General features: G+C 40.8%; 1 protein-coding gene across 1 annotated transcript in view; it reads left to right on the forward strand.

The window, feature by feature from the left end:
• The window catches only part of plekhh3 (pleckstrin homology, MyTH4 and FERM domain containing H3), a 36,593-nt gene that overhangs the window by 4,612 nt on the left and 9,385 nt on the right, over positions 1-22,596 (forward strand). The window contains exons 2-5 of the mRNA XM_040046132.1: positions 2,288-2,343; positions 14,435-14,529; positions 18,346-18,528; positions 19,969-20,126. Coding sequence (XP_039902066.1) covers positions 2,288-2,343; positions 14,435-14,529; positions 18,346-18,528; positions 19,969-20,126 — 492 coding nt within the window. The remainder of the gene's footprint in view (positions 1-2,287; positions 2,344-14,434; positions 14,530-18,345; positions 18,529-19,968; positions 20,127-22,596) is intronic.

Genomic DNA, 22,596 nt, shown 5'->3' on the forward strand with positions numbered 1-22,596 from the left:
TAAACTACCACCACAGAGGTTTAGGCCCAGGCAGTTGTAAGTGTGGACTGGAGTACCGCAGTGCATCCTGTTGCTCGGAACAAACAGACACAGTCCTGCTTTGCTGAGAGCAGGTCCTATTAGCCATCCCTGCTGCCCTCTGCTTTCAGAGGTGTCACGGTACGCTGGTTTATATTTGGTTTCCGCTGCGTCTCTGCCTCACCACCTCGAGGCCACACATCTGGTCTTCAGGCCGACACTGGCTGAGCCCAAGCATTTTCTCATGGTTACTCAGCCTCCCAGGAGAGCTGAAGGGAGAGAGAAAGAGAAGGAGAGAATAAACTGGGAAAAGCGAGAGCGGAAGTCAGCCACGGAATGAACACATCACGGCATCTTTCCCTATTTCTCTTCAAGCTCTGCTCTAGTCTGGAATGATTCATACCCTGCCGTCCACAAAGAGAGATCTTTTGCCAGGGCCCTACATCGCACGCTATCCTTGTTCCTCACCCCACAGCCCATTAACTCTATTGGAAAGCATTTTTTTCAGTAAATTGTAAAGACTTGTGGGCAATGACTCAGACTATTTTGACTGTGCCTACCTGTCTTATTAGTTTACTGATTGTTTGATTAGTTGATATTATTAAATTATTGCTTTTATGTCACTGATTTTTATTAAGGGTTTCCTGTCATTGATGTCTGTCTAGATTTTTTTTTATTAGGCCTGTTGGCTTGGCTAAATGATTTACCATACACATACTGTCTGTTCATTTGTTCGCATCAGTCTGGTTTGACATTTACAGTACTTCCCTCTGAGTTAAACATTAATGAGATCTCATTATCCAAACTGTAATCTTTTCCTTATTTGCATATGGGTCCGTCTGCCTTAAAAATATAACATAGATTCCAAGCTAGCCTATAAATTTGCAGTTCATGTTTTCTTTGTTATTTTTGAACCATCTAAAAAGAAGCCTAGACTGTTTTGTGGGGCAATGGTTAAACTTAGGATAGTTTGCCCTGTAGTAAAGTGTGGTGTGTGAACTGTGAGGAGCCCAGAACTGACCTGGATAGTGTTTCAGGTAGGCCAACACCCCTGAGTTGGGTCAGGGCAGCCACAGGAGCTGGCTCAAGGCTGTGGTTCACAGAGACAACAAGTCAGGCCACAGGGACACACAGTGCTGCTCTGCACACCAGGGAATCTGTCCAAATTGCACACAGGCAAGCTGTCTGATGGGGTTTTCCAAGGTCAGGTTGGGAATCTAGGGGCCGGAGCACTGTGAAAGGAAACATCCTCTTCCATCTTCTGCTTCACAGGGGAGTCCTGGAATGAAAAGTTCATTGTTTCACCCATGAAATCTGATTTTACATGTCTGCCAGTGGTAGGCTCATTTTAGTCAGTAGAGGAACTAATTCCAATTTCCACACAAAACTAATGTCCAAGAAGGTGTTTATGTGATTTTTAAATGAATAGCTGGCTTGCAGTTTAATATCCATCCTTCTATCCATTCTCTTCTGTTTTTCCTTATCGAGGCTATCAGCCTATCCCAGCTTCAGTTTAATATTTAAGTAAATAATTAATCTGTTCATCAGATGATTATTAGGGCACAATAAATTTTACTAGGTAAAGTGCAGTTAATCAGGAAAACCTTGGGTCTTTAAGGCTTCTCATCTCTATCATAATCACTGGTATTGTTTGATTTTGTTTTCTCTCAATAGCATAACCGTAAAGACTTTATCTTTACACTTATGTGTTTATCTTTAGTGTAAAGATTCTGAAAGGCACTTTCTCAATGCAAGCTGTTATAATTAAGGCTAAAGGGTCTCTTTGTCTTTCTTGCTGTTTTTTTTTCCTCAAACTCTCACAACTTATAGCAATCAACTCACAGATAGAAACGATAAATACAATTGTTCTGGCTGTCCATGAATTCTCAAAAACTGATGTTATTTTTAGGTTAATCTTCTTAGAGAAACGAATGGAGAGAAAAAATCACTTTGGGTTGCGAATGTTGGGGTGCACTCAGCTTAAGCATGAAAAATTCTTCTGTTCCCATCACTTATATTAAATTAGCCTGTTTTGCATGCCATATTTCTCCCATCAAGTTTACTCCTTGCAAGTAAAAGCCAAGCATTACAGGAATAGTGCAGCTATGTGCTGAGGCTTGCCAGGAACAACTGCATGCCCTATTGTAACATGGCTCCTGAAGGCAAAGCATTGAAGGATCACTTCAAACTGTGGCCTATTTCTGAAGCTAAAGCAATGTCTGTGGTGCATGATTGTCGATTTACCCTTTTCTCTCTTTTCTGTTGACAGACTCCAGCTGAGGTGATTGTTTCTCAGCCATCTTGCACAGCCAATGGAACAAATGGGTAAGGAGCTACAGAAGCCAATTTCACACTTGAACTTTGGTCAATTTTGGGAGATTTGGATCTGGACATTGTCCAGCATTGTCTGATTTTTGTCCTTTTTCACATGTAGCCAATAGCAAGAGATTGTACATGTCAGCTGCATTATCTGTAGTGGAAATGGTCCATTTCCAATAGAGCGTATATAGCTTCTGGGAAGAGCATGCCGAGGACGGGGCATGTGACACCCAATCTCTCACTATGAATTCTCCAGGAAATTATATGCTCTATTATCACATGGGTTTGTCTGGGCATTACATAGAACTGGCAGGGTAAAGTCCATTTTATGTCCAATTCGATTTGTTCCCCCATTCAGCTCGACTTGGTTGCAGGCTACAGTGCAAACGACAAGGGAAGTAGTAGTTCCGTCTTTTACTTGTATACTTCCTCTGAGCGCCGGGGATTTCTGTATATATCCGCAGGCGCATGTGTTAATACTTGATTTCTTTCAGTTCCTCTTCAGTATCTCATGGTGTTCTCATGTGTGCATGCAAGTGGTACAGAGTCATATACATACTGACAGATGATCTGATATGTGGTGATATTTGATTTCTTTTAGGTGAAATTAGTTTTCAGTCTTTCAAACTGGTTGAGCTTTACCATTAAGAAGTTAACCTGGCTGTTATTTGGGGCTGTTATGGCTGTTATGTGTTATTTGCCAATAATTTTCCATGTGAAAGATGTCTGATGGAGGTTTTTGACATGTTTAAATTTCCAAACAATTGATTTTCATAGATAAATCGGGTGCATTCAAATAATGGGAACATTAAGGAAAACCATACATTTATTACACCCCCAACCTCCTGAGGCATTAATAGATGGAATTTGTCTTATTTAAATTTCGGATATCTAGGTCATTTGCTATTGTAGTGTGCCCTGTCATTCGGCTAAGATATAAAGGCCCTCAGAGGGGGAAAAAAAAGAGATTATGGCTGCCTATGAACCCAGCATTATTCGTTGTATCATAAGCGAAAAAGTGGGCTGAATTTTAAACAACTTGCAATTAGTCAAGAACAGACTTCACCAGATAATTAGCTAAAGAACAGACTATTTGTTGCAAGCACATATACTATTGATGTCAAAGTAAATGTTTTTATAATTAGACAAATATAGAACATATTGGACCTCTGTTCAAGATGTGTCTTTTCTGAATAGGCAAAACCTACAGTTTGTTAATGATTATATTCTGAAGACCAGGCCTTTTGCACAGACAAATCAAAGACTGGGTTGCTTGGCCACAGTGATGCTGGTTGATGCGCTATGTTTGGACCTGGGCAGCCTGCATTCAGTAATTATGAACTATGACTCCTGCATCATATCAAAGGGTACTTGAAGATAATGTGTGGCCAGCAGTCTTAAACAGATAAAACTTTAACTGGACCTTTCAACAGGTTTTCATCCTCCCTGCAAATCCACTGAAGAATGGCTCAATAAGCCCATTCAAATTCCTGATTGGAATCCCCTTCAGATCTTGTGTGGGGTTTTGAGTAGAAAAAAAACAGTGCTAAGGATCGTACCACTGAATGAAGCGCACTCAAGATTTTTAGCAAGCCTACACCAGAGTGAGTCATTATGAAAAATGCATACAAGAAGCTAATTATTTCTGCTAAAGGGAGCAATACTAGTTTCTGTGGCTTCCTGTATTTACTTTTTCCACAAAAGACAAGTAATTATTTTTCAATTGGATTGGATTGAACTTATTTAAAGATATTGCTTCAAAAGGGATGAGATGTTTGCTTATCTGCATATGTGAATGGCAGAGGATTTCCTTGGGATGTACTTACTTTTATTACATGGTTAATGTAATCTTCATCTTAGATGACTTTAACCAATCACCCTTTCAATATCAGGGCATCTTACTGTAAATGAGATTCAAATGGCCATGTGGATTACATGTTAATGCAAATGAGAGTCAAAAGTGATTCATGGAGGGCTTGATCCAGACTATTAGTGCATGGCTGTGATCTCAGACAGTGATGTAGCCAGGCTGTGCTTCTCTCTATCTCTGGCATCGTGCCCTTATCACCACCCCGTTCTCCCTTCCACAATCGTAACTGTACATCTGCCGACTCACAGGCAATGAATCACAAAGCTTGACTTGTAGGCCTATCGCCCATCACAAATGAACAGACGAGGATCTGCAAAAACTCTCAACAAGAATAGAGCTGTCCCAGGAAGTGGTTATGTGAAATGAAATATTTTGCTGTAGTCATACGTGACATGGTGTCTTTTGAGGCTTGAGGGGGGAAAATAGGACGGAAAGAAGTAAGGACTGGGTGACTCAGTCCTGCCTCAACAGCACTCCTAAAAGAGGTGTGGCTCGGGTTCATGTGCGTGTGTGTGTGCATGTATGTCATTTCTGCACTGTTGTGGTCCGCATGGCATGATTAACTACTAGTTTGAAGAGTCTGTGTGTTTGCCTGGCTGTAATCATCACAGTAAGTGCAAAGATTAGAGAGCATAGCGCTTGCTCATTACCTGGCCAATGAATGGACACACCCAGAAGTTCAGCTGTACGGAAGGAATGCCAAGTTAGGCTCTGATAAGCCAGAACTTTGCTATTTTAGCAAATTGAGTCATATCAATTCATCTTAATTGTTGCATAAGAGGAGACGCAAGCTCTGATTTACATCGGACTTTGACCAAACTATTGAATTGCATTGTGCACAAGGAAATGTTAATCTAAACAATTAGATGGAATAAAGGTGTGACTGTGATTAATTAGGGTTTTGGTTTTTTTTGTTAACATGGCTATACTCTGCTAATTAGCTGTGCATTAGCTGATTTCAGGGGGTCTCACAGAATCCATGCCTGCAACTTCCTAACATATTTCCTCAAAATTAATTGGACAAACTCACACAATTTGAAATGAAGTAACTGAAGACTATAAGCCGAGTAACTGTTTATGTGTTGTCCTTCCTTCTTTTAAGATGATCTGCTAGGCCTTCACTGCAGCCACCTTTGGTTGCTGCTTGTTTATAGGGCTCTGCGTTCAATCAGATGATGAGATCAGATGATGTTGACTGCATCATGAAAGAATATCCTTCTTTTTGCCTTTAGAAACTCTTTGGTTGCTTTTGCCGTATGCTTCGGGTCTTTCTCCACCTACACTGTGAAGTGCTGTCTGATGAGTCTTGAAGCATATGTGTGAATTTGAGCAGAGAATACCCATGTGGACTTCAGAAATCATCCTGCTACTTGTATCAGCACCAATCGAATATTTAAAGATGGCCTCCTTCAATTGTATTTATATATCTTAATCAATCTCAATCATCAAGAAATCCCAGAAAGATGATTGCGTTCATCTGGACGTAGCGTTTCCAGTGAGAGAAACGTTTTTGCATTCATCCAAGCAACTTTTTTAGTCTCAGTTTCCCCAACCTTATAAAAAGTCCATTTGCACAATGACCAAAACCAGCATGATTGCCTAACAATGGACCATGTGCTCAGTTTCAGCATCATTAATATGCAAATTGTCCTGACCGCTGAAGAAAATGTGTCCACGCCGAGGATCGGGGTCCCCAACGCAAACAGGAGGATTACTGTGAATTATACATCAGTGAAACCAAACAACCTTAGCTACCTTGTCAGGCCAAGACTCCACAGTCTATTTACACTTACAGACCAGTGGCCACTCTTGAAATGATGAGGATGTACACATCCTGGACAGGGAGGAATGATGGTTTGAGCAGGGAGTCAAGGAGGGCATTTATGTGAAAAGGGAACGGCCATCTCTGGACAGAGGAGGGGGCCTAAGGGTAAACCCTTTACCATATTACAATACTATGATTGCAGCCATTTCTCATTTGTTTGTAGTCATGACAATTTGCATATTAACAATTGTGAAACTGACCTCACAACACATTGGTAAGGCCCCAGTTGTTACTTTGCGTGCTGCCAGTAACTTCTTCAAAAGCAACTTCTGTTTTTGCTCATTGTTAAACCTGCAGTTAGTTGAGACTGCAGAGGTCACCTGGATGGGTAACAAAGTTCCTCTTGAGGTCTCGTGAATGGCTCCCAAGTAAAAGTCGAGTACTTGGAATCAACTCTAGATCTTTCATCTGCTTCATTTGTCATCGAATTACAAGGAAACGGATCGAACCTGGTCATGAAACTACTTATCACTCAACTGTCCAGTTGCTTTTGAAACTTTAAAAATGGGAGACTGCATAAAAAAGGGGTGTAATTCCTAACCAGTTAATGCAATACTTTTGTTAATCTCCTAAAGTTAAAGTTGAAAATTTCCCAAAACCTACTTGGGTGGTGTGGAGACACAAAATTACATAAAAATGTTTAATTGTCCAAACATGGGTCTTCAGGCAGATGACACGAGGCACTCCCTGTCGGTGTTTCGGTCAGTAGGAAGTGCCACCCAGCTGCCACCTCCCTCCTTGCTGTTCTCATGCTGAAATCCATCTTACATTGTCACTATGTTTTTTTTTTTTTGGTTTTTTTTTAATCTTCCCTTTCCTCACTCTCAAGTTCCTTCTCATAGCTGAGGCAGGGGAGAGTACAAACTGTTCTAAAAAGAAAGTAGACACTTGAAGACTTTTCTCTGTTCTATCTGTTCTGGAATTAGCTTCTCCTCTTCTTCGTTGACAGCTCTCTGAAGTAGTCAGAAGCTTGAAGTTTTTGCCACTAGATAACTAAAAGAGAACAGTATTAAGGAATGTATTTCATGTGTGTAAATTTATGTACATGCAGGACAGAGGGTGTGTATGCATAACACAAGTGAGTGTTTGCGTGAAGAGCTTAGGAGTGGGCCCCCAGTAATTGCCTGTCTGGATGTCTGTCATCCTGTCTGTCAACCATCCAACCATCACAATCTGGACTTGTTTACAACATCAACAAATATGGAAAGTTTTAATCCGCGTTACTAAGTTTCACAAGTAGAATGGCTTTATTCAAACTAAAGAGTCACTTACTCTCTATCATAAAATGCCTTGCTGACAACACTTCTTCAGTCACAAACTCAGACTTCCTGTCCCTCCTACTCAGGTCTCATAACATGACTTTGTTTTCCCTCTCCCCTCTGCCTAGTCCAGAGCTTCTTGGCAGTGGTCTTGAGAAAACAGTGTATTTTTAGCTGGGAGGTCATATAGGCCCAGTCTTAATCACCACATTCCCATTTTCCCACCAGCCCAGTTTCAGCCAGAGGCCCATGCAGTCAGCCTATGCACTCTTTGGAGAAGGGAAGAGAAATAGATGGATTTCTACAGGAAGAATGATTATTAAGCCTCTGATATGAGCATGATTTTAATAAACTTTGATTTATTTTACTTGGTGCTTTTTCTAAATGCCTTTCTGGGCACATCCTGAGCTATTTATCCATCAGACAACTCTCCCAAGTATTCCTGTGACTAATCAATGCAATGGTCATTTTTGCAACCGTGCATGTTCTTTTGGGTTACAAGGAATGTTTCATTTCACTGCGGTCATGCAAGCCCGAGAGCAAGGACAGTGGCTCTTTAGCTTTAATTAATGTCTCAGCAGTGTGATTAGATCCTGGACTGAAATCAATTACTCATTGCCACAGAAACTAAAACCAGGCAGACAGACGCAAACTAATTAATTCACTGTGCTGCTCACACTGCTGGATGTGTGTCATGGTCATTGTACAGATTTCCTATACGTTGGCTGCTTTAAAAAAAACAAACAGTGAAAAAATCATGCACAATATTGGGAATCCTTTTCAAAAATTTCTCTTTAGAGAAAAGTTAGAGAAGTGACATTTGGTTAATTTGTTTAATCTTTAGACTTTTATAATATTACGCTGTTTAATTTTTTTTAATGATGGTTACCTTTTTATCTCCATCTCTGCTCTCTATCTCAGTTAGAGATCAGAAAGGTAATCTTGGTTTAAAAAATTCCACAAAATGTCCATCTCCATATCTGTACACACTGAATATTCACATAGTCAGCAGCATGTTTTTAAGAGTATTTTGTCTTTTAAGGCATTCTTACTTCCTTTAAAATGCATCTACTTCTATAAGATGGATCATCTTGCATGCATGCTGCTTTCAGGTCTATCTGGAGATTTTGTGGCATTTAGGGCCAATGGCAAAAGTTTGAACTTGTGTCTCTTCAGGTAGTTTATTGTTTAGTTTGAAATATGTTTAGGATCATTTTTATCACTAGCTTTTAAAAAAAATTGCAGGACATCCTTTCTTCTGGGATTTGCTGGCATTTAAATGAATCTAATATTCGCTCCAGCAGTAAAATATTCCCTAAGCTCAGTGTTGTGCAAGGTCACCCTTTGCAAGAGCTAGCTCAAAGTTCAGTTCACACAGATTAAATTGAAGTAGTTCACATTTCTCATACCAGCAAGCTGTATTGTTGTTCACAGAGCATCATGTGCAGTTCACGCACTCAACTGCACTCCTTGGCTTTAAGGAACACTCACATCATGTACATCATTTTCTTCAGTTGAAAGAACCATTTATTTGGGCCAGGGATCACTGAAAATATTTGTGTTCAAAGACGTACTCTTTTTAGTAGGTATGCAAACTTTATGGTCACAGTACCGATACATTATATGAATAAAACCTACACAAGGTCAAGGCTTGCATGTAGTAGGCATGCCTAAAGAAGCAGCTCGGCCACGGAACTTTGTAATAGGAAGCTCCCGACACACAGTTTTTGTGCTGTTGTTAAGAGCTGCGCAGTTATTGAGTCACCAGAGCATTGGCAACTTTGACACACTATGCACCTCAGTACTCCGCAACCTCACTCTGTAACTTTACATGATCCGCCACTTAGTGCCCGAGTCGCTGCGGTTCCTAAAACACTTCGGCTTTGCAAATACTACTTAAAGATGATTGTGTAATATGTTGGAGGAAATACATTTCATGAACTAACATCCTATTAAAGTACTGTGCTTGGATTCTTTGAGCTTTGTAGAATGGTCCATTCTTTCACAAATGTTTATAAAGGCAGACTCATTTTTTTTTATTTTTTTTTTTTATAACTGGAAATAGGACTGAAAAAAATGAATCAAAGATTAAGAGGTGGGGCCCACTTTTGTCCATAGTATACCTTTGCTTTGGATATCTGCTGATACAAGTACAACTCTGATAGCACTGCTTCATTTATAGACTGTTAGAGACCAGCAATCTCCCTCTATGTGTCTTTAGGTCAAGACTTGCAAGTCTTGACCTAAACATTCATTTCCCAACTTTGTAAAAGAAAATAGAAGAAATAAAAATATTTAAATATATAAATGTACTAAATTGCTTTTGGGACAAAGATGAGCAGCAATCTATAAAATAAAAAAAGGGCATTATTGTCTAGTTTATTTGCAGTTGCTCGGCTTAGTGCGGGACTCCTTGTGAGTCTTTTCTGTGGTTTACTGTCATTAATGGTCTTTCTAGTTTTTCTCTGCCTCCTCTCAGTTTCACTGGGTGTGTGTCTGGCACACACTCCACTGAAGTTCAATAAACGTTCAATCATTGTCAGCTTACTTCATCACTGTTTGCTGTTAAGTCACAAACTGTTGCAAACACACAAAGAAAATCTCTTGGGATATCAAATTACTGACCCTTTGCTGTTAGCTACCTCCCTGGTTAGCTGTGCAACTAGCATTAAAGTGCAAAGACATGCGGTATGGCTTGATGTGATGTCGTAAACACGGAACAAAATAGAATAGAATGGAACTGAATAGATCATATACCATCACAGATACGTGACCCATCTCTTTAAATGAGTACTGGACCAAAATCTAATTTAAAAATATTCGACTGATGGCTTGTTAGCACATTCGTGCAGCCGTGCATGTTTCTTTTCAGGAAATAATTCACTTTTTTGTTGTTAGGAACCAAAACTGTATTTCTACTGATGACTTATGCATGAGGATAATTTTTGTGTTGGTGCCACTGCACTTCAGAACAGTGGCACCGCTTCTCCAGACTGTTAAATATTCCTCACGTCCTTTGGCAGTCAAACCGGGGTTTTCCTTTCTTTCTAGCAATGAGCAGTTTTTTCAAAAGGTTATTTGGTCTTCCAGACTTCAACTTGACTATTCCTGGCATTGCTATTCCTATGTTACATTTACTTTACTTTACTTTAATTCGAAGTGAGGTTGTGGTTAGGACAACTTTTGATATTTTATAAACCTCTGAAATTTGCCTCAAGTGACCTAGTTATACTATGATTGTGGAAAACTAAAATCAAAACCCAAATTAGGGTACGAGATCTTACGAAGCAGAGCACATAATCATATATGGACAAGATTAGCAGGTAATGAAGTTGCTGGGAGGAAGCTAAATTCTCATATGGCAGTGACTTTACCTGCTTTGGCTGATTAGATATCTTCCTATTGCCTTTGTGGGTGTGTACACACCCGTGGCTGTTTGACATGTTCTTGCCTCTCCTTTTAGTCTTGTTGCACCTGTAAGGGTGAGACATTTGAGACAACATTCAAGTTTGTCTTTCTATTTAGTGCATGGAATTTGGTGACCTCATTACTAATTACTACTCAATCTCCACCCAGCTAAAGAAGGTAGACAAATTCAACTGTATACACCTACATGAGTGTTCAAGACCTTTTATTATCATGGGTATGACATAAATGGTATTGGCATAAGTCATCTTGCTAAACCTTTATAATTTCTTGGCATTTATTTACCCCCTGAGATTTTCAGGCCCTCCAAATAATCATTTGTAAGGCAAAAGAAGTTACAGTGTTGGTATTATTGGTACGATGTGGCAATTTTCACCCTATTAGACTCTAAAGCATGGTGTCCTTGATCCTACCAATAAAAAAACGTAAAATGGAAACACATTTCCAAATTGAGGTGAAATGAGTTCTGCATTAGTTCAAGCTATATTGTACTCTTAATCTTTTTCTTCCTCTTTTCTTTGGTATGTTCTTCTCTATTATTTTGTTCCCATTTGTCAAATACTTCACAAATAATTTGCTGCTTGTAACCACATCGACTCCTGAACTGTGTATTGACGTTGCCATTGTGGGGATTAGGCATAAAAGAGATGGCAAAACAAAATTTGTTACATTGAAAGATTTGGGATACGGCAAACGCAAATTGTTACATAGCCCAGTATTTAAGGCCTCGTTGGCTTTACATCACGCAGGCAATATCTTCTGTACAGAGGACAGAAGATATTGCCTGCATGCAACTACACAGGTTGTTAAAACGTGCTTTGTATTCGCTGTGGAGTCAGATATCTGTGGTTGTGTGATAATAGGGAAATATGTCCCTTCCTCTCACAAATCAGGTCTCTTTTTTCTGAGCCTTATTTTCATAACTTCTCCCTCTTCCACTTCACGGGACAGCCAACAGTTTTTATTTTCTAGTCGAAACTGACCTGTGTGATGTGGATCTTTTTTTTTTTTTGGCTTTCTTTACTTTTCACTTTAACGTTACATGCGCTGCCATATTGGTTTTAAAAGCAATACTGCCGTACAATGTGTTTCTCTGAGATTGCAAATGATTTAAAAAAAAAACTGGAAAAAAAAGTCCTCTCCTTGCCTTCTAGGAGAGGACAAATGAGAGAGAGGTGCGGTCTGTAGAGGTGTGGTCTGTAGATCTGCGTTAGCTCTATTCGTCGTGGTGTCTAATCCCCATGTTAAATTGCTTCCTGCACTCAGGAAGTTGCCTACCGCCCCACCGTCACGGCCTGCTGCTGCAACCTCTGGGAATGTGGGGGGTGGTAGTATGGGGGCGAGGGGGTTGGACTGGGGTTGTACTGTAGGGATGCTGGACAGCTGTGGAGATCCAAAACTCCCACATCAACTTTACTTAGGCAATTGCCCCATTTGTTACACCATAGATTGCCATGAAGAAATAGTACTTTTTACCCAGTTTATGTATACATAGACAAAATGGAATGTCCACATGTGTCTGTACCTACACTTGCAAAATACCAGAGTAATAAATCTGTTGAAGCAATTTTTTTTATACCTCCAACATGTGGTCAGAGGACAATGATGGTTATTCTCTGATATAGGCTACAGTGTTGTTGTTTTTTTCATATCTTCTAATGTAATTCTTCTTGAGCTAGAAAAAATGTTAGCCACAAAAACAGCTTGTTATATAGAAATAACAGTAGTAATAATACTATACCGCTGTGGTCTGCAGCCACAGTCAATGATGGATAGATTTTGATATTAGAGTGGCTTTTGGGGCAATAGTGGCCCTGCTTATAAATCATTTATTTTGAAAGTCGGGCTTTCGGTGACGCTAAAGTTCAAAACGTTGGACAGAAACCTGGCCTCCTACCTGAGTTTCTGTCCTCTTTTAATGTTCCCTCTTTCTGTACATGACCTTGTAGCAGTGACTTTTGGCTTGTCTGGTATTTCAGGTTCATTGTGGGGGATAACACCATTAGGGGTCAGAGATAATATATATGAATGTGCTTGAAGTGTAGCAAAAAAAATGCACACAAGAGCCAAGTTTTCTAAGATGGATAAGCATTAGACATGACCTGAATGTCACTTGTACTCAATTCTCTGAAACACCTCTCTCAAATCCTGCTTTTCTTTAGAGGAGCTATTTAGAATTTCAGACTTAATATTCGTGTATACTAAACTGATATTTATAAACAGAAACAATAGTACAGCTACGCACTCCTCTCATAGTTGTTCTATAGATCCTTTTCCCATCCTGTTTGGGCTGCTTTGTCTGCGTGAATGTCTCTGTTATGTAGAGGGAGTTAACAACCTCAAAAAAAGAGATGTCACATTTCTGTGTTTATTTTAATACATTTAAATGGGGTCTGTAGATGGACGGGGTGATAGAGATCCCCATAGGCTGCTGCTGTGGCAGGCGAGCAGACTTAGTTTTATAGCATGGCTGAGTATAATGTGACAGTCTCTCTCTTCTGCCTTCTGATTATGCGTCATACCAATTTATACACACATATGGAAAAAATGGCCTGCTAGAGTTTCACGGTGTCTGGACATTAGCTTAAATTAGAGATGCCAGTTAGTTAGAATCAGCCACTGCAAATAAACATCATAAAGATAACATATGCATAAGAGACAGCATTTCAGAAATCCTTTGACCTTATCTCGACTCTCCCCTGTGATCAGTGATCAGGTCAAAGGACAGAAACTGGCAGCTGCTGTAATCTGAGCCAGTGCAGATAAAGGTATATTCTGACCCACTGATTATTGCTGCCTTCAATGAGGAGGAACCTTCCTGAATTATCAGATCAATAATGACATAAATCAGCTAGCAAATGCATAGGTAAATAGATGAGAGATAACCCGGGGAGGGAAGGAGGGAGGGCTTGATTTCATTTCCTGAGTGGTAATCCCGGGAGGAAGAAGAGGTGGAGAGGACAGGAAGGAAGGAGCGCTTCGTCACTTGTACCTAACATGCTAGTTAGATCCAGGAAATAGAGAAAACAAACGAGTAATTAGGTAAATAAATGACAAGAGATAAAACGTCTAAACAATGTAATAGAATTGAAATGGGCCTTGGCCAGAGATAACAAGTCTGAAGTTGTCCACAGCATTGCTGACCAGATGCAGAACAGTCAGTGTGCGTGGAAACGGCTGTAGACTTGATTGTGGGGCATTAAAGGGCGAACAAGAAAACATCCATTCAGCAGATTTAATTATGTTTTTGATGTTTATGCTTTAAACTATCTAAGGCGGTGACCTCTTGAACCTTCTGCTTTCCCGTGACCAGCATGAGCTGGCTGGCTGGGAGTCGGGGCCGGCGTCGCTCTGTCACATTTATTTTCAGTCGCCCCTTTGGCTCGCCGGCCAAAGTGATAAAAGAGAGACGAGCTGTCCACAGTGGCGTGGTATGTATGAGTGTGTGTTTGTGGGCTTGCGTGCTCCTAGGGAGGGAAAGTGGGAAAACGCTAGAGGACAGATATTCGTGGCACCTCTTTCAGTGTGATCCCCCTCCCCACCTAAGAGTATCAGAGGGGCTCAACGCTGGCAAAGAGTCACATAGGGGCGGGGGGTCACAGCCAACTGTGTGTCTTTGAGCCAATTAACTGTCTAATGGGAGGGAGTAGTCAGGGGAAGACTTGAGTTGAGAGGGAAGCAGGGTTATTTACATTCTCTTTCTCCTCTTCCACTTAGCCACACTGTCTCGGAGTCTTCTGAAGAGATGAAAAGCCTGATCATTGACAAGAATAAGATGGGACAGGAGGAAGAACCTGAACTCTTGGTAAAAGGTGAGCCTGACACACACAACTAACATAGCACCACCGTTTCTCTTATCCTCCTTAAATAAATGCATCTACCTGCTATTATCAGATATTCATTATGCTGACATCATTACTAATTAAGTAGGCTTCAGACAGGAAAATTATTTTTTAAAATGCCAGTCGTCAGTTTACTATTTAACAGAAATACTTAACTTTTTAGCATTTTTCTAGCAATGCAAATTGTATCTGGACAGTTGTTTGGCCAAATGGGGGGGGGGGGGAATGAGCTATTTTAAGACTTCCCCTTGGTATATTAAAATTTTTCATGTAATATTTACTATTATTTATTTTTTAAGGCTAAACAGTTGATTGAAAAATCCAAAACCTAACATGAAGAACAATCACTAACAAAGTGAAAAATCTGTTGTTGTAGTTTTGTTTTCCAGTTTATTCACCAACTCCCTGCAGGGCTTAGTCAGTGCTGTTCATGTCTTTTTGTATGGTGTATATTTCATCAGGCTAATTGCCTCCTGTCGCAGCTCCATACTGGGCTGTTGCCCTGTAGCCAACCCCTCTCTTACCACATGTGGCGCACAGCTGCCCCCACCCTCCCCTCTGTATGTATTAATGCAAAGACAGCTACTGGCATCAGGAGCTCTATCCTGCATGTCTGATGCTTTTGAGGAATGATCTCATAGGATATTTCTGTGCTATTTATTTTTTCCTTTTTTTTTTCCGTTCGGCCTGCTGCTGACAGGGAGCAGTAAAATGCCAGTGCTTAGATATGTTATGTCCTGCTGGGAATGGCGACAGTCAGATTGCCTAATTCTGACAGCAGTTACCATGCACCCTTGGCTATGGCCTCCTCCCTTACTGTTGTCCCCACTGTTTCACTGTTAGAAGAGTTTCCCTGTGAAACTGAGGACGGCCACAGTCTGTGGGCAAATTTCATTTAACATTTCAGCTCTTGCACCACATAGCAATCCTTCACTACACTTCACTAGGCACCACTATTACAGCCAACAGCAGGCAACCTCAGGGTGTTAGATAATTCTCTCTGCATACTGCACAAGAATATGTTTTGAAGGATGCCTCCATTAGGACTCTCTCTCTTTTTTTTCTCCCTTTTTTTTTTGTAGGGCATCCCGAGGCTACATGGGCGAATGTTGCCCCAGTATCTAAAGTAGGCCAACAACATTACAGATATAGACTGACGAGTGCTGACAGACAGAGATGTTGACATTGGTTTATTGATATACCTTTGTTGATTTAAAGTTAAAGTTGTTCCTCATGTGATGCAGTTTCTCATGCTGCAGTCGTCTGCAGCTGAATCTGTCTGCTGCTTTATGATTCAAAGCAGGGGAAAGGTTTAGCTTTACATTTTTTTAAACTGTTCCACACAAAAGTAGTTCAATGCCAGTTTGTAACGTATTATTTTCCTGAAATGCTGCTCTGCTTCCGGAGATGGTTTTTATGAAATGACGGCAAGCACAACACTGCGACCCATTTTCTCAGACGTATGTATTTTTATCATGGAGTTCAATGTGCAGTATATTGAACAAACTTTCAGCGGTGAGAGCAGCAGGAGGCTTGCAGTAAAAAAGATGGAAATACACAGAGAGAGAGAGTGTTTTCTCAATCTGTGTTTGAGGGGGCAGGGCACTGAAGGGTCAAGGGTCACAAATGAAACAAATTAAGGGCGAGCTGTGGCCCTCGGGGGAGGCATTAGCTGGCTACAGAGATGAGATCCAGATGGAAGATCATCGGTGGGCTATACATGGGGTCTCCAGCTTTATCTCTGTCCTTTTCACATCAATTCTTATTGCATTGTTTAAAGTTGCAATATTAAGTGCAGCCTATGTGGTGTATATCCCATGCCTGCGACAGAGCTGCGGGGCATGCAGGCATGCCTGTGTCTTGTTTTTGATCCAGCCAGCTTGTCTGCCTCCTGTCCTGCGTGTCATCCCAGCTTTCTTTGTGATTTTTATTTATCCATTTCACATTGGGTTTTGATGCTGACCCTCTCTGATGTGGTGTTAAGTACCTCCTGGGTTTTCACTTTGGGCTATATTTGAGGGTTGGTTATGGTAGGTTCAAAATCCCCTCTTATATCATATTGAGCCCTGAACCTTCACCCCGTCCTTTCTTTCTTTTCTTTTTTTCTTTTTTTTTTTATTTGAAGCAGGAGCAAAGCAACAGTTTCTCTGTACTTCCTGGGTAAACCACATTTAAGCAAGGTTAAAAAGAGGGAGAGAAGAGAAATTTGGGGCAGATGAAAGTAAATGAGAAGAGAATGAGAGCAAGAGGAAGAAAGATGCAAGCAAAATTATCTCTGGGTAACAGGTGACACACAGCTCGCTGACCAGAGAGGAAGTTGTGATGCTGGGGAGGCGTTATTACAGTTTCACAGGGTTAGAGGCTGAAGATGTATTGCCTAATTCTTTCTTCTAAAACCAATCTCAAGAATGCATATGCAAGCCATATGTATTGTCATGCACAGGCACCCCATGTACGGCTGACTGTCACTGCATCTCAATGCCCTAGCCCTGCATATAGTCCTACACAACCCAGTATCAGTCAAGGTGGCCAGCCAAAAGTAATTTAGTTTATTTATCTGCTCAGACATGAAATGCTTATGTACTTATGTAATTGTTCCTTATTAGGAACAATTTGTACACAACTGGGGATGCAGAAGAGATTTGGGATCAGTAGATGTGGGCTGTTGCAGTTTTCCCAGTCCTCAGAACTTTAGGAACACAAGAGTCTTTTATTACAGAGAGAGAGAGACCTGACAAAATTAGCAGACATGCCTAAAAACTAGCTGCCTCATTCTCTTTGTGTCTCTCTCTGTCTCTGTCTCCTTATCTGATTCTGTCAGCCTCAAAAGTGGCAGTTATGGTAGCTTTGTGCTGCCTTTAATGCCTATGCTATTATCTGGCCTTATTTTTAGCACCTAGTATTTATTCCAGCAAAACTTTTACTCATAGATTTCTGCGAACTTTAGGGACAGTTAGAGCCCTTGGAGATTATTCTTTGTGAAGACAGGGTGTAGCAACATTTATAGACCTACGACCTGCCCCCAAAAATCTTTCAAGGGAAATGCTTGCCTTAGTGTGAAAGTCCCATACTTATGAAAGAAAGTTGCAGAGCATTGTTCCATTTTGAGAATGTACAACTTGCTTGGTGGTAGCAAAGATTTCTTATAGGGGACACAATCTAATGGGTTTTTTCTTTTTGTTTTTAAAGTCATGTGAAACTACTGCCAGAGATTGCTCTAATAAAAAGGAGGTATTTAGTCTTTACTGAAAAAAGTAAAATAAACAGGACAAGAAGCTGCAGGCTCGCTTGCTTGAAAATTTGAAAACATCACATTTCAAGATTAATTTTCTTTTGCTGGACTAATCAGTTTAAAAAATCCTTTACTGCAGCTGAACTGGCGTGTGAGCTTTCATTTCAGGGTTAAGTTGTAACATAATCCCTGTGTATATCCTTTTTCAAGCCACAGCAGACAACTTCAAGCCCCCATTCCTTGTATCTCTTTTGCAAAGATTGAATTGTTTCTTATTATTCTTGTGTAAATGCAATAATAAGGACTGAGTTTGCACAGTTACTCAGGTTTTCCACCCTGTCAGCTAGCTGTGAAAAGTCACCAGTAGCTACCAGTGAAAACAAAAGCACTATTATCGTTCGGTCTTGATTATAGGCGGCCAATCTTTGCACCCATGATGTCATCATTCTGTAGCCGCTAAAATGTGCTATATACTTATACTTACTATATTTTACTATATATTTACTTCATATTGATAAGTAAAAGCCAAAAATATGCATTCTGCTTGTTTAAAGGTTGGTTGTTACGGGAGGTGCGTGGCAACTGGATTAAGCAACGTCGATACTGGTTTGTACTGACCCAAGACTCTCTTGACTACTACACCGGACCAGAGAAAGGTGCCCGGAGACTAGGCACATTGGTCCTCACAAACCTCTGCTCTGTCATCTGGCCAGACAAGCAGACATACAAGGAGACAGGTGAGCAAGACACACTTATATTCCTAACCATATGCAGACGGGATGAGACATAGCTGACTCACACTCATACAGGCTTTCCTGTAATCTCTGTAGAATCCAGTTAGTTCTTTGTGTTAATTCCCTTTGTGGTATAGTGATCATAGGCATTATTTTAAAACTTCCCAGTAAATTGTTGGGTCTTTCAATATGAAAGTGGTGACTTGTGGCTAGCTTTCCCCTTCCCATGAGTACTGTAATTCTTAGTAAGTTTGGGAAGCCCCGGCTTTGTTTGGTCAGAAATGCGGGTCAAGGTTGGCCTACAAGTGTCTCATTCGCGTAACCAGCAAGGCAATCTCTTGGATGCAGGAAACAAATGACAAAGATTTATAAAAAGAGTTGCTTTTGAAAAGACACAGGGATGACTTGTGTTTTTTCAAATCTGTATTCCTCAGATACCCTTTATCTATGTTTGTCTGCCTCTCTGTGAATGGAGATTATGCCCTGCTAACTTTACCAAACCGCTTAAAATGCCAAAACCATAGTGCAAACCCAAACATAGTTCTAACTCAATAGGCCAGGGGACTTTTCTGGACAGAGGAGGACTTTCAACAGCGACTTTGTCACAGACTCCCGGCTGTTTCACTACTGAGTAGATCTGTGTTCCTCTTAAGCAGGGAAATTTGTCACAAAAGAGTTGCAAGAAATCTTTACTTCCTCTGTATTTTCTCGTTGTTGCCATAAAATAGGAGTTCACTTTAAGGGCTCCATTTTTGGTCTCATAGACCCTTGAAAGCAGTGGTTAATATTATATGTGAACATATTCAAATTGGTCAGTGGCAATAGTGCAGTGTAATGATTTGAGTAGTAAAACTTTTTCATTTTGGGGTTATACTTGACTAAGAACTTTAAACAAAGAAGGATGTGGTGCCAAGTCACGTAGCAGGAAAGCCTGATAACAGCCACGGGGCTACAGATCAAGCTAGGCTGCCTGGGGTATGTCTAATACTTCCTCTGTAGAAGGAGAAATGTTCCTCTTTTTTAGCTTTTATTATGTTACCCGAAATGAAACTCACTAAGGGCTTTCGGACTCGTGTCTTAAGACATCTGCAGAATATCTACTCTTGTTTGGTTTTGGTGTGGTCTGAGGTTTTTTTTTCTCAAGTTGACCTTTGATCATCAGTGAAGCTGAGTGAGTAAAGGAGAGAGAGTCTGTATGGAAGATGTGCAGGAATCGGTTTATTGTCTCACATTGTAGGAAACTGGATCAGGCCTAAATCCATGCTGTTTACTTTAAAAAAAAAAACAAAAAAAACATCCCACACATGTGTGGAAAAGTGTCAGGTCAGATAAGGTCCAGTTTAAATTACTAACTATGAATTATTACCATTACATGTCATAAGATTTGCAATGGTTTTTAAATGTGTTGCTTTATTATTATTATTATTATTGGGTTTTTTTCAGGTTACTGGAGCATTACAGTTTATGGTCGGAAACATTGCTATAGGCTGTACACCAAGCACTTCAATGAGGCTGTGCACTGGGCTTGTGCCATCCAGAAAATCATTGATAGTAAATCACCCGTGGAAACGCCAACACAGCTCCTGATTCGAGACATCGAGGTGGGCCACGCAACGCAGACACACAAACATACACAGGGTTGCTGCCAAACTACCTATGATTACAGCCACCAAACACAAACGGCCATCAGGCTACATAATGCTCCACAACCCCTGCCCCGTTACCATGGAAACCACACGACCACATTGCACCAGGGAGTCCAAAGTTTATTCTGCTTGCCTTTCTCTTTTGAATGACCTCATTTCATTCTGTCACACAGGGACAGGAAATAATACCAGACCTGCAGTTGAAAGGTCATTCCAAGATAAAGGCATTTCCAGCTATTTGAATATTTAGAAAAACAGGATTTGTGGCTTTTGAAAGATACCTTAGTTTGTGCAGGGAGTGCGTTTACAAGGGATCGTCATATTTTAATGCACGGTGTGCTAGAGAACACATTGTGCTGGAATGTCATTGAGCAGAGAGACGACTCAACTTGCATCAGTCTGCCTCTTGGGTGTAGAGAAGGGCAGTTCTGGCAGAGGAGATGGAGGAGGGCTCTGCATGAAGCAGCAGGACGAGATAAGCAGTCCTTTGCCTGGCCTCCTCTCTCAGTAATCTCCCAACGAGAGTCTCTAATCTCAAAGAAAGTGGTTAGTCTGCTCCCTCTACCCTCATCTGGTTTGCAAAAAGGGGTCAAGCTTTTATTTTGTAGGAATAAAGCGGTCTGCTTTTCATTTATTGCTTTGACGGTCACTCATCCTTCCACCTAAAACCTTTTTCTCAGTCTCTTGCTTTCTCTCTCCCTCTCCCTCACCTTTATACATAGGCACTTTTCCTCAACTGGACAAAGTATTCTCTCTCTAAAGTGTGAGGCCATGACTGGAACTGTAAAAATCCAGAGAGACTAAACAGAGGCGGCTTTGTGTGAACAGGACTGCTTGCTTATCTTTAAAGTATAGAATCAGGTTACAGACACAGAGGGGCGAAAGCCTGGCAGTTTTAGCAATGGATCTATAGCCAGAAGTCATATTTGAAAGAGATTAGGTGTGTGAAATGTTTTATTTAAACTGTGACTTTATCAGTGCTTAGATCATAAACACATTCATGCTCTTAACCATTGTCATCCAGTTCAGGGTCACAGGTGGCTGGAGCCTAGCCCAACTGTCACAGGGTGAGAGGCAAGGTATATCCTGGCCATGTCACCAGCCTGTCACCAGCCTACCATGTAGAGACAGGAAGCCAATTTAGAATCACCAGTCAACCTAACATCCATGTCTTTGTGACTGTGGGAAGCTAGAGTATCTAGAGTCCACACAGAAAAGTCTAAGGCTGCAGGGGCATTTGAGCTCCTTATTAGCTAAACTGATAATTGAAAAAGCATCTTGACACAACCGTTGTTGTGATTTGGTGCTATATAAACAAAATTGAATTTATTTGAATGAGGCATAAAACACAAGCAGCCCAATAATATGTTAGACAGACCTTTTAGAACCTTACCTTGATAACTGTCCATGGAAAAAAAAGTGGGAAACCCTGTTTATTTTGTCTTTTCTTTTACCACACTCTTTAGTCGTGCTTGGTATATGAACACTCCAAAGTAGTGTAGCATGCTTGGTGTATTCTGGAATATCAAACCTTTTCCCAACCTGGCAATGAGGCTGACAGAGACCAGAAGAAAAAAACAATCGTGCTTTAGAGCTTGTTATTGCAAAGCATTTCTTTGTAATATAAATAAGATGAACAGATTTTGTTGCCGTTGTACAGGCTAGCTGTTTGCCCCTGTTTCCAGTCCTTCATAATTACCATGCGAGCGCTATCGTTCTTCTCATCTAGCTTTTGGCAAGACGGCTAATAAGCGTATTTCCCAAAATGTCAAACTATTGCATGTGGCAGTGGATGAGCAAATGGAACAAAAACAATCTCTGGCCCTGGATCAGTGGATGAATGTCATCTGGGATGTTGAGTTGCTGCATCCCACTGCACGTGGTCCATAGAGCAACATGTCATTCCCATAGTTCAAACAGACAAGCTTGTCACCAGTGTGCACCAAACATTTCAGTGGAATGTGTCAACTTTGCCCCACTAAGGAGGGAGAAAGCTGACTTGTCTCATAGCCAGAGAGAAAGGGAGGCACGATCGGGGAGTTGCAGAGTCAGGAGAGAGCCAGAGCAGTGGCAACGTTACTAATGAGCAACAGGTGCTAGGGCAGTAGCATGGAAGCCATCTGTACTGCTGGAAGGTATCTATCCACATACCCAGTAAAAGGCACAAACACACGCACACCAGACTCATTGACACCAGTGCATAAAATATAACGTGTCAGTCATGCTAGTGTGGTTTGCTGGGTCATCACTTGACCTTCCTGCTGTTTAAAAGATGCCAGAGCTGGATTGTGACCCCGGTCAAATCGACCTCAGTTACCCTTCATAGACAAACACACAGACACGCACTCACAGAGTGTTCTCAGGCTGGCTTCGTGCTTGTTGACTGCACATGAACGTTTATTTTCAAATGTGTTTGTTTATTATA

Source organism: Simochromis diagramma, unplaced genomic scaffold, assembly GCF_900408965.1.
Source record: "Simochromis diagramma unplaced genomic scaffold, fSimDia1.1 OVJJ01000321.1, whole genome shotgun sequence".
NCBI classification, from domain to species: Eukaryota; Metazoa; Chordata; class Actinopteri; order Cichliformes; family Cichlidae; genus Simochromis; species Simochromis diagramma.